Genomic DNA, 13,753 nt, shown 5'->3' with positions numbered 1-13,753 from the left:
GCTTTATAAGAACGTGAGAAAACTTATTTTTTGACACGTGTTTTTCATCTCCGGCGACACGATCTCCGACACGTACCTGACATGAGCATGGCGCTTGCACAGCGTCTACTCGGCGCCGCTTTTTTCAAACTTGAATTCAGAAACGTGACGAAACAATCAAGCGCGTGAAAAAACCTGAGACAAAAACGCGAGTGCCTAACATACAAAGGACGGGATTAGAAGCGTCTGCTATAGAATATTATCAATAGTCACGGCAAGCCGTTGCGCTTAAAAAAATGCAACGGGATGAAGAAAAGTCTGAAAGATGAACGTAACGTCTAACATTCAAAGGACACGGAGTGTCCGGTATAAAATATTATCGTTGGTCGCAATAAATTAGCGCGCTTAAAGTCCCCTGCATTTGTCCCCCGCTATACGTTAGAAAATTCCAGAAAAATATACTCTAGAAAAGTGCTCTAGAGAAGGGTAACTGAAAAATGTTATTAAATAAACATTTTTTGTACGCGTATACTACCCCCTCTATGCTTTCTTCACACTCTCAAGGCCCTATAGAACCGCTCTTGATCGCTCACGGGTTTCATACAGTTAGTAGTGCTCCGATAGTCACGTTTCACTGTTATGAAAAGTTAACGTTTGTTAAAATTATTTACAGATTATTCGAGGAGCGACTGTCGTGAGAAATATAATGGCCGATAACAAGTTGTGAGTTGTATGTGGAAATTTGCTGCAGGGGAGAGTATGTGGAAAGTTTATTGGATGTTACATTGATCAAGTATAGTAAGTGCTTTCCTGTGATTGGTGCTTTTCGAATTTGAGCGCAGAGAATTTAGACGGTCAGCAACGTGACAACTGTGGAACAAAAGGTTGTCGGGTAAAAGTTACCTGCTACTAACCGCTTCTGCTTATCTGTGAGTACATGTACGCATCAGTTTACAGAAATTATTTGAAAAAAAAAATTTTTTATCAATATTTCCTCTACCACTTTTTCTTATTTTTCAAATTGTAAAATTTGTTAATAACGAAATGAAAGGCTATTTCAATACAAATTCACCCATGTATGATAAAGTTATTTTCCGATATACCTTTAATGGGAAAAAGTTATAAACCCTTATATACGCATGCTATCCGTACCCGTCCGTGCGCTCGATTCTTTACACAGCACGCATTCTACTTGTATTTTTCCTTACAGGAAATAACGATAGAGACAAACAAATTTTGCATTCTGCATTCAATGACGAAAGTTTTCATAACGTACAATCGACGAAATGTTTATCACTTGTTCTCACTTCAATATGCAATAAGGTCATAGTGTGAAGAAATGAAATGTAAAAACGAATTATTCGAATTGCGCGAACGAAATGACGCATATTTCTCTGTATATATAAGCGGTAATATTTGTAGTGTATTGTAGTCTATCTATGCAGCCTATTCATTGATAATTTGAAAATTGTGTGTTTCAAATAGACATACTTTTTTATTTCAACCGAATTACTGATTCGTTCATATTTTACCAGACATTTGGTTAATTTATCCAAAAATTTTTTCAGTATACATAGAGGTTTTTTATACGATGTGTTACGTCCTGTAGGAGAATGCAACGTAAAGAAAGCCTCACCTGTACTTATAGGTCAAAGAGCTAGTCAACGACCAGAAGGGTCACTTTATTAGCCCAATGACGTACGGCGAGCGGTCCGATTTTGAGTCAGAGAACTGAATCTCTACTCGCGACTGGACCTTGAGCGATAATAAGGGGAGACGGGTAAAAAAAGAAATTAATGTTTCTTTATAAAAGAAATAACATACGATTTATTTATAATTACAATGTGTGTGTGTGTGTGTGTGTGTGCGCGCGCGCGTGTGTGTGTGTGTATGTGTGTGTGTGTGTGTGGGGTGAGGATGAGCGTTAACGTTAATGAGAGACTTTTTATCAGGACGACAAGATCTACAATATATCAAATCTTCAGCCTATTCGACCGAAATTCAATTTCCATAAAGTTTGTGCGAGGTCCTTTCATGAGCTCTCCACGCTAGCGAAAAAGGGACGCGAACCCATATTCGCCCGGGTGGTCCACCGGGCCCTGTCTCCGATGCGTCCTCCAATTCGACACATTAAAATCAAAATACTCGTCTGTCTAACGGAACGAACTCACCAGACATCGGCGTCGCGAATCGGGCGCAATCAGGTCACAGGCGGTGGCGATCCCTCCGAGTTCACACAAAATTAGAAGTCAACGGGCTTACGTCGGCAGCGATCAAGATCCTCGAAGCGGCTAGTGGATGACACGTCCTTTACACTTGGCTATCACAAATTTGGGAAATTTGAGATTTATCAAAAATCGTCATGTTACAACATATAATGTATAGAGCGCGCGTTTGCAACATTTCCCATTGTCCGCACATTTCTATATTTGAAAGAAATAGTATAGGAAGTCTATTTCTTTCTAACGACGTGTGGCGGCGGATTTCAGTCACTTCGTATGTTTGAAGTGGGATGTTATGTTTTCTTCTGTTTCCCATGTTATCGGAAATTGCTTTATCCTCACCATGTGTTGTTAGAAAGAGACGGACTGTAAGTATGCTATCGAAGCGATTTAATCAAAACCGAACTACACAAGCAGCGAGCAATTCAACCGACTGTCCAAAATCCGCGAATGCTGAACGACCATAAAACTTTGCTCAATTATCGTGTTGTATAAATGAAGAAGAACGAATAAACCGCTTGTTAAATTTGTTCAGCTCGATCATCTACCTCCTACTTTTTCTCAGCGTTTGGTGTTCCGACGAGCGAATCCGGTGAGTTGACCGAATCGACGACGAATCGATTGCGAGTAATCGTCGTGATTGCCCGAACAGGGATTTGTAAGAAAGAACGCTAAAAGAGGGAACAAGGTTGATGATCCAGCTTCTCGCAAACTAATTTATTCATGGCTGTATCGATGCGCAAAAATAGAGCTAATAAAATATCTCTGCAAAGTAGACATCGACACGTTCGGGGGGATCAACTCCATAACGATTCAGTCAATAACGACTTCGGAAATTTCTATTAAACAACCCTGAGAATAAACTCGCGAAAAGAATGAAGCCGTTTGCTAACCACTGTACCGCCAGTTTAGCAATCCAAGCCGTCCTTTCCCTTAACAAATATCCTGTTCCCAATACCGGCGCAATAATCAACCAAATATAAAAACGGGGATGCGTTTTTGATAGTCAAGACCCAGTTCGACTTTCCTCGAACGCTTTAAGGAACTTCGGAAAAGTTAAGACTATCCAGGAAAAAATCTGCTTTGCGGCCTAAACTTTTAAAAGACGAGAGCCTTTTATGACAATAGCCGCGAGAAATGCAAAATGTAAGAGTGGACAGATTTTGAATGCGACTTGGGGGCTCACTTTCTGTCTCGGGATTACCAGGAATATCCTGGTGTCTGCGACAGAGTTTGAAACACTTCATTCAGAAATCTGATGAGCCATACGCCCGATACGAACGACTCTACTGACTCCACTGACTCTATACAAAGCTCGAATATAAAATATATATTCGCTAGCACGAAGTCGCGACCCTAACCAATCTTCGGGACCAAGCATATGAAAACGAAACCATAGAAGCTCAACGACGCAAACAAACCAATCACCACTGATGCTTTAATCATCACCACTATCATATATAACTGAACAAAATGCTGCTGGAACTGCAAACTGCAATGGTATGTCCAACAGCCCGGAAATTCTATTTATAATGTGAAAAAGATGGAGTTTTAACTCAAAATTACCATCCGCTGCCAGGAGTCGAGGTCACTCAGGCCATCTCTCGATACTAGGCGTATATATCAAGTATACGTCCTAGTCGTACCTCGCCGTATCAATCGGCGGTCAATATATTAACGCACTCCTCAACTTACTTTGGAGCCTCACATGTTCGTATACTTTCAACAGCATTATCATCGACGAAATTTTCGACGAACATTTGGTACGCTTTTCCGAAGTATTCGAGAGGTTCCGCAAGGCAAAACTAAGAATAAAATCGAAAAATCGGAGTCAGCCAATTAAAATACCTCGGCCATATTATTGACCAAAAAAGCATTCGGACCGATCCCGACAAAGTTAACGCAATAACAAACTGGCCACCGCCCACTACGAACCAACATATTCGACAATCCTTGGCCTGATCGTATTGCCAAATTATTGCAGATTTTTTAAAACCAACTTCTCCATTGATTTGCCTAAAAAAAGGACGCAAAATAGACATGAGGAACAGCAGAAGAAAACGTTTTCCACCAACTGAAAAACACGCTAATCTTCGCACCTATCCTACCCTATCCTAATTTCTCCCGCCGTTTTGTCCTTCAAACAGACGCCATTACAGATTAAGAGCCGTCCTCACCCAACATTTCGACAATAGCGAGCACATCATTCTTTACGCGAGTCACACCCTGCTACTAGCCGAGAAAAATTATAGCGCAAACAGACTCAAATGTCTCGCAGTAGTCTGGAGCATCAAAGGGATGCGTAGATATCTCGAAGAATATATCTTCATAGTAGTCACGGAACACTAATCGCTTCGCTTATTGCAACATCTAAAAGAGTCGGCTTTGCGGCCAACTCGATGACTCTTCGAGTTGCAACAATATCAACACGACATCCGTCGCGGCGATGTCGTCCCTTTCATGTCATCCGGCTCTAAGCGCAATTGAAAACACGGGCAGTTGATGAACGGAGTCATAACGATGTAATGCAGGATTCACATCGCGTCCGATTTCCGACGTACGACGTCCAATATCCAATAAGAGAAATCTTTCTGATAGAGAATTCAATTCTCCAGAAAGCTGTTCTCCTATTGGATATCAAACATCGTCGGACATCGGACGCGGGGGAATCCTCCATTAGATTCGCATCTTTACAGCGTTATTTTTGCACATTATATTTTTTTGACATTATCGACATAATATCACAAACATACGTAGTGCGAGAACATTTAAAAGAGTACCAAATAATACCGTGCTTTTTATTGCGCTTAGAATCGTACGAATATAGGAAGCCGCCCAACGAGACTCGACTGTGTATTCTGATTACATGTTCTGAAACAAGAAATTATATAAGCTGTGACGTGGCAGTCTCTAAGGGTGCCCGACATAAAAGGCGATAGTCACTATGCGAAGGGAGAAATCAATGTGTGCGGCGTTCCGTGTAAATTAGAGAAAGATTTGTTTTTAAAATGTTTTGTCAGAGAAACCGTTGGAATAAGTGACCCGCATACTTTAGGTATGCAGAACATTTGGTGGTCTCGCGTTCCTACTATTGTGTCCCGCGCTCCCCTTGCCGATCACGTGGAGGACAACGATCCAGACGGTGAGAAAGACTCCGGAAGACACACTCTTTTTGACGATGAACGAGAAGAAGCAGCAAACGAGCGTCGTTTACCGAGCTGAACTGAGAAAAAGAAAATAAACGAGCGAACAGGGGGAGAGATCGACAAGAGCCACGCCGCAGGGGAGTCCCCGTTAACTGTAAAACCACCAATGCGTTGTAATAATCGTCTCTGTTTAGTATAACTGCGGAGGAGGTTTCGACTGGCCGGCTATCATATCACTTCTTGTAAAATTGATTTTAGAGTCTTGTATCGATAATAGTGTCGTATGGTATAGGGCCGGACTGGTGAAATACGACTCCTCCAGCGGAAGCGAACCCAAAACATTAGAAACACTCCCAGTCCTCTCAGCGACAAAAACATAAATACCCAGATAGCACTCCACAGAAATCTCCAAGGACTCCGAAGGATGTTCAGAGGATGTCTTATGTTCTAAGAACATCCGAAAGATATTCTGAAAACTTTCAAATGTCCGAAGAAGTCTCCGGTATATCCGTTAGAAATTTATCCTGTTTGGGTAACTACGAGAATGACATCGACGACGATTACCGTCTGTAACGAATTGCTAATTATTTTTTACCGGCACAAACTGCGGAATAGACAAGCGCTGTGATCAGAATTTAACATTCGATCATGAAAAGCACGTGTGATCTCTTATGCTCAGTAAATCAGCGGCTATCTACGAACTAACTAGCCAATCATTAGTGGAAAAATAATCTCTATGAACCAGAAAACCTAAGATCGCCCGTGTTGTAGTATTACTTGTACTGTAATATCATTCACATAATAATAACACTCGTGTCGTTATTTCGCTCTTGGTATATATGCTAATCACCATCGTATTTGAGAATAACTTCGAAAATTTCCGTTATGTACTTCGCGACCTACTGGTATCTCAATTATTCGTTCGGAAAAACTGATTGTAACGCGACATTTGTACTTTTGTACTTTTTGAAGAATATATGTTTTCTTGTTATCAATTACAACGATTGCATATACAGTGATTATGTCCAATTCCCGACCTATAAATCCGATACATATTTTCAGCACCGACGTGACGTAGAAAGAATATAATGGAATTTTAACCAGCTGTCGCCCGAGAGTTTGACTTTAGGGGAGAATCTTCACACGACCGTCACAGCCACACCGACAGCGCCAGCAGCACCATTTCTGCCTCATTAGATAATGTAGACGAACTCAATGAAATCCCAACTAATCATTGCAATATTGTGGAAATAAAAGACAATTTTTTAACGCGCAAAGACAATTTAGTTCTGTTTGTGTCATCAAGGGGAGAAATGTACGATGTAAGAATTCGAATGCTCTAACACAGGCCTTCTATCTCCCCCTTGCCACGCATCATAAAAGTGATGGTTGCGATCAGTCGCAGCTCCAAGCTTAGAGGCACGACCGTCACTTTCTTGGCCCGCCGCGCGGCAAAGGAGAGATAGAAGGCGTAACTCCCGAGAATCGGCCAAAATTGGCAAACTATTCCGAGTCCTGCTCTAACAAAACAACTTTCCTTCCATCACAGACGCGATGGAACACTAGGCCGAGTTTAAGTCAATAAAAATTACAATATTATATCATGCGTAATAAAAGATCGAATCTTATTTCTTATCGAGGAGGAAATTCTAACAGAAATAATATACTCATTGTTAGATGTTTGCATGGAATTAGATTTAAAACCGTCATTTATTTGCAAGAGTAATATTGACATCATCCCTTGATTAATTAAATACTTACCGATATATTACAAAATGCATCGATCAAATTCCTAATATGCATTAATGGAATCATAGTTCTCTTCCTTATCGATAGATAACGCCTTATAAACACCCAAAAACTAAGGAATAAGACCACCTGCATCGATAACCTAGGCAACTATATTATTTATGAATGCAGAATAATGTTGAATACCCGAAATGGAATGAGAGAGCTTAAAAGAAATACGAGTGTTAAGTAGGTCGTCAAAAAGCAACCAGTCAACTCTGCCTAAAGCCAAAGATGGTATACATGGTACTCGTGGGATATTATTACAGTCAATAGAAATAAAAATAGGAAGATGATCGCTACCAAAATTATAATCTAAGACTCTCCAAGATGATCGTAATGTTGGAGGATACAAAAGTCAGGTCGATTGCACTAGAGGAGAACAAATCCGACGACCACCATGTATTTGAGCCGTCATTAAGCATACAAAGCTCGTCTGAAAGGTTGCCCTTTCAAGACGCAGACCTGGAATATCAGCGGATAAATTAGGGAGATTATACCAAAGTTAATGATGTGCATTAAAGTCACTACAAATAACGCAGGATTGCAGCAGAGTAAAAAATGTAAACCAAAAATCGAAATTAATATCAGGATGGTTAGACCGAGGCAGGTTATAGATAGAAACAATAATAATGTATTTATTGAGGTCTAAAACAAGTTTTACAGCGTAAATATTTATATCTAGATTATAAGCTTGATTTAAAAAATTGGAAATAACAGGAAAAAACTGCAGATTTTTGTAAATAAGAATGGCAGATCCACTACGATTGCGATTTCTAAAACACGAATGCAAATTAAAATTAATAAATGTAAGTAATTAATCTTATCCTCATAAGATAAGTATGTACGAGTATCATCCTCTATACTTGTGAAATCGGTAATAGATGGTAAAGCAACCGATCTAGCCAGCGCGCGCTTGCGTGCGCGCGTTACTGGGGACAAGGGAGGGGATGAACGTGTGTTGCTAAGAGGACAGACAGACAATAGCGAGAGCTCGTAGACGTAGATACACAAATCCGTGGTAGTCACTAGTGCATTATACATATATTCATATATAACCTCGTACTATTCTGTATCATTTCCACTTAAATAAATACTCATATTACAACAATCTGGTAGCAGAGCGTGGTTTAGATTGTTAACATACGGAAGTGGAAAGTGATTAGTATTATCTACTACAAAGCTCAACATGGAAAGAAGTGCGTTGCCAGCAGTGCCGTTATTAACAGGATCCAATTACTTAGTCTGGGCTATGAAAATGGAAGCAATTCTAAGCCTAAAGAAGCTGGACAAAATGATTAATGAAGAAAAGCCAGCGGAAAATGCCGAACAAAAAACAAGGATCGAATGGGAAACGAAGAATAAAGAAACAGTGGCATATATACGTTTACATTTATCGGACGAACAAGCATTACAGTTCGCAACCGAAAATGAAGCGAAATTATTGTGGATCAAGATTAAGAATGCATACGCAGGAGCGGCAGAGGATCAAAAGATCGACGCGAGCAACGACTTGAAATTTCTCCGTATGGAAGAGAAGGAAACAGTGAGCAACTATATTGCACGTGCACGTGGCTTAGCTACAAAATGTGCATCGTTAGGATTAAATGTGACGCCACGAGAATTAGTATATTACACAGTACGAGGGATAAACAACCAACATAAAGATATCCGCGAAATATTGAAAACGCAACGGGAAAAATCCTTGGAGGAAATTCACGAGATACTCAAGGAACGTGAGAAAGAATATCAACGTCGTGGAAGCCATATTAGAGAAACGGACGGTGCTTACGCAGTCCAGAGGAAGAACGACAAGAGGTGCTACAACTGTGGAAGAAGCGGCCATATTGCGAAGCTCTGTTGGAATCGTAAAAACTACAAAGAGGATCATCACAGGGCTACCAACAACTACAAACGAGACGGAAGGAAAGACAATGATACGAACCGAGGAATTACAGAGAGGAAGAAATCCGCCAATAGTATAGTGAAACCTGTAAATGGTAACGATAAAAAATACGCATTTATGATTACTAATTCTGATTCAGTAAGTAATATTTATGAAAATTGGTTATTTGATAGCGGTGCGACTAATCATATGGCAAACGATCTTAAATGGTTTAGTAATATCGATTTTCAGGCTGGTGATCTCTGTCAGGCGGGAGTTGAGTCAAGATTGCGTTATGAAGGAATAGGTTCTGTTGAAATTGAAACAAGAAATGAAAATAATGAGATTATTATTATTGAAATGAGCGATGTATTATTCGTACCTCAACTCAGGGAAAATTTATTGTCTACGACGACGCTCATGAAAAAGGGTTATAAAATAGTACAACAGAATAATGTAATTGTCATAATAGACAAGGGAAATAACGCAATTTTGACCGGTGAACTAATAGATAAACGTTTGAAATTTTTGGCTAAGCCATATAATGTAGAAGATCACAAATATTCTTACAATATTGGAAAACCATCAGACATTGATCACAAAACATGGCATAAACGATTGGGACATATAAACGATCAATATTTGTCTAAAATGAATAAAGATAATCTTGTAGATGGTATGCACGTATATTTTGATGATAATTTCGTCTGTGAAAGCTGCAATCTTAGCAAAATAACTAGGAAACCACATAAAGTAGTGACAACAGATCAAAGTAAACAACCACTTGAACTGATTCATGGTGATCTGTGTGGACCTATATCGACTGAATCGCTGAATGGTTCCCGATATATGCTTGTATTAATAGATGATTTCTCTGGTATGTATTTTACATATTTTCTGAAGTACAAAAATGAAGTCTGCGAAAAGTTTGTTTCATTTAAAGAGAAATATGAAAATCTACTTAATGTTAGAGTAAAACGTTTCAGAACTGACAATGGTAGAGAATTTTTAAACCGTGAACTTGACGAATTTTTAGAAAATAACGGAATAATTCATGAGAAAACTATACCGTATAATCCTGAAAGCAATGGCAAGGCAGAAAGAGCTAATCGAACAATCTTAGAACGTACTAAGAATCTGTTATACGATAGTAAGTTACCAAATATATTTTGGGCAGAAGCCGCAGCATGCGTTAGTCACGTTACTAACGTAACCTTTCGTAAGAATAAAGATAGAACGCCATTCGAATTATTTTTCGGTATGAAACCAAATATTAACTATCTTCGTGTATTCGGATGTACAGCATATTGTTATGTGCCTAAACAAAAACGTGACAAATTGAACTTGCCCGGTAAGATAGGAATAATGGTAGGTTATGCGCGAGAAAGACGCGGTTACAGAGTTTATATACCAGAAACAGGAAAAGTCTTGGAAGAAAGAACAGTAAATTTTAATGAAAATGATTCTGGTGCGCGCCTTATTAATAAAAATTATAAAGATAGTGGAGAATATAATTTACAAACATATTTAGAACCGGAACAAAATGTGACTGAAATTCAAGAGAATAATGAAATAAACGTAGATGTAAATAGTGAGATAGATAACGAAGAAAATGAACATTTTATAGAAGCAGAACGTAGACCACGCGGAAGACCTCGAGGTACGACTCGAGAGGTTATAGAGGCAAGAGAGTGTTTAAGACGTGAAGAAGATAATACGAATCGAGAAGGGGTTCGAAGATCTGAAAGATTGCGAGAAAAATCAGTCAATTTGGTAGAACAAGTTAAGATGCCATCAAATTATGATGAGGCGAAAAGTAGTAAAAATTGGATAGATTGGGAAAAAGCCATGAGAGAAGAATTAAAGTCATTTGATAAACACTCGGTATGGGAAATAGTAGACAAACCTAATAAGGAAAAAATCACAAAAAGTAAATGGGTTCTGACTGTCAAGAATGATAAAGAGAATAAAAATGTCAAGTTTAAAGCCAGGTTAGTTATAAGGCTACAGGATATAATTATGTTAAAAACAAAGATTACGAGGAATCCTACTCACCTGTAGTATCTATAGAAGCATGGCGCCTGTTTATAGCATTAGCTAGTAAACTAAAACTAAACCTGCGATTTTTTGATGTCAAGACAGCATATTTATATGGTGATTTATTGGAAACAGTCTATTTGACATTGCCTCCAGGATTTGAGGATGAATATGAGAAAGACAAGGTTCTTAAACTTAAAAAAAGTATATACGGTCTACCTCAATCAGGACGTAATTGGTATTTAAAATTCAAGAATACTCTAATACAATTGGGTTTTAAACCATTAACTTCGGAAAACTGCATATTTATATTGAAAAATCAAAAGGTGTTCATAGCTATATCAGTTTACGTTGATGATTTCTCGATTATAGACAACAATTCTAAATATTGTAATGAAATATTAACTAAACTGAGACAAACTTTTGAAATTAATGAAACTACTAAAAACAATATGTTCCTAAATATTAAGATAGAAAAAACGTAAAATGGTATAACATTATCATAGACGGAATATATCACAAAATTATTAAGAAAATACAATTTCGATGAATGCAAACCAGTGAACACTCCTATCGTTCCAGGAGAAGACAAAGTATTCGAGAAAACGGACAGTGTAATAGATATAGATTCTTATAAAGAAATAATAGGCGAACTATTGTACTTAGCGAATCGTACAAAACCAGACATCGCATTTGTAACATCATACTTATCGCAATTTAATAATAGACCAGAAAAACGCCATTTTTTGTTAGCAAAACGAGTGTTAAGATATTTACAGGGCACTAGAGAAAAGGGATTATTTTACTCTAATGAAATGGGAACTTTAAGAGCATATTCAGATTCTAGTTGGGGAAATGGCGAAAATGGAAAATCTTTCTCAGGGGGAGTTATTATGTTAGAAGACTCTCTAATACTATGGAAAAGCAATAAGCAAAAATGCGTAGGATTATCTACTTGCGTAGTAGAATTATTTGCATGTTCTGATATAGTAAAGGACGTAAAATGGCTGTCAAACTTATTAATAGAAATGAAACTAGAAATGTTCTTGAATAAACCTGTTGTGATACATTGTGATAATACGGCGGCTATAGAATGGATGAGGAGCGTGCGATCATCAAACAAGACACGTCATGTTAATTTGAGATTTCATTTTGTTAGAGATGAACTAGAGAAAAGTAATATAGATGTTAAGTATGTTGAAACAAAGTATATGATCGCCGATTTTCTTACTAAGGCAGTAACGCATGAAAAATTGATATGGACATTAAGAAAAATTAATGCGATAGATTTAAGTGATATCAAGACATAATATACAGCGATAATACTCGTAGGGGGAGAGTGTAAGTAATTAATCTTATCCTCATAAGATAAGTATGTACGAGTATCATCCTCTATACTTGTGAAGTCGGTAATAGATGGTAAAGCAACCGATCTAGCCAGCGCGCGCTTGCGTGCGCGCGTTACTGGGGACAAGGGAGGGGATGAACGTGTGTTGCTAAGAGGACAGACAGACAATAGCGAGAGCTCGTAGACGTAGATACACAAATCCGTGGTAGTCACTAGTGCATAATACATATATTCATATATAACCTCGTACTATTCTGTATCATTTCCACTTAAATAAATACTCATATTACAACAATAAACGTAGGAGTAAAATCATCTGTCAGTCTGGTTTCAGAGAGACAAATAATCTGCGCTCCAGTCTCCTCCACAATAGCAGCAATATCATGAACTCTAGGGAATAAAGAACGACAATTCCATTGAATAATATTAAAACTCATTATTAAAAAAGAAAAAAAAATAATAATAAATAAAAAAAAGTAATAAATAAAATAAAAAAACGAACACTAATGATAAGAATAATTAAGAAGGAAATGCTTTTATATAATAAGATTAACGAAATTCTTAGAAAGTAGAGAAATCTTTGTTCTATCATTTGAAGAGAGTAGGTTAAAATTATTAGAATGAAAAAAGTTTTCAGCAAGAAATTTTTCAAAAATAAAGTCTAAAGAAGAATTATCGGAAGAAGGATAGATATGTTCAATTCTGCCCAAGGGACGAGTGGAAGATGAACGGTTTAGGAAACTAGCAGAATCAGAGCAGGGAACTGAAGCCTTTAAAGCAAAGTCACCCGAATCAGCAATTAGATCAGATGACTTTTGAGAGTGAACATTAGGGGACCGAGCATTTGAAGGAGAAACATGCTCGGCATCTAAATGGGCTCTCAGGCGAAAATTTATGAGAAAAAGAAAAATATTTAGCACTTGAATTAGTGTTAATCAAAGATTTAGAAGAAAGGGCAGCCATACGATTATAAGTTTTATCAGACTGAGAAGTGTAGGCCATAGGTTTCCCGCTCCAACATAGATGAATCACGTTCTAATAAAGAAGGATCCAACGCTTTATCCGGATTTCCTGGATCAATATTCATTTCGATAGATAGATAGAAGATATTATATATTAGGACCTTAACTTAGTTTCCGCCCAAAAAATACTGAGAAAAAGCATTTATTGTAAAAAATTTATTTAAATTATTTCAATGAAAGTATTTTCCATCACTTTCTACAACTTTTTGCCATCTTTCTGGCAACTGGGCGATACCATCTCGATAAAACGATGTTTGTTTCGAAGCAATCCATTCGTCCACCCATTCTCGCACTTCTTCAACATTTCGGAAGCGTGTACCACTCAA

General features: G+C 38.0%; 1 protein-coding gene across 1 annotated transcript; it reads left to right on the top strand.

Moving 5' to 3' along the window:
* Window positions 1-8,324: 8,324 nt before the first annotated feature.
* Window positions 8,325-9,280, top strand: LOC116853021. Its single transcript, XM_032833875.1, has 2 exons — window positions 8,325-9,135; window positions 9,273-9,280. Exons 1-2 carry the CDS (start codon window positions 8,325-8,327, stop codon window positions 9,278-9,280), a joined length of 819 nt encoding a protein of 272 aa, XP_032689766.1.
* The last annotated feature ends 4,473 nt before the right edge of the window (window positions 9,281-13,753 follow it).

This window comes from Odontomachus brunneus, unplaced genomic scaffold (genome assembly GCF_010583005.1).
Source record: "Odontomachus brunneus isolate Ranch 3 - 2012 unplaced genomic scaffold, Obru_v1 Obru_scaffold_268, whole genome shotgun sequence".
Lineage (NCBI taxonomy): Eukaryota > Metazoa > Arthropoda > Insecta > Hymenoptera > Formicidae > Odontomachus > Odontomachus brunneus.
This window is presented reverse-complemented; position numbering and strand designations above follow the sequence as displayed.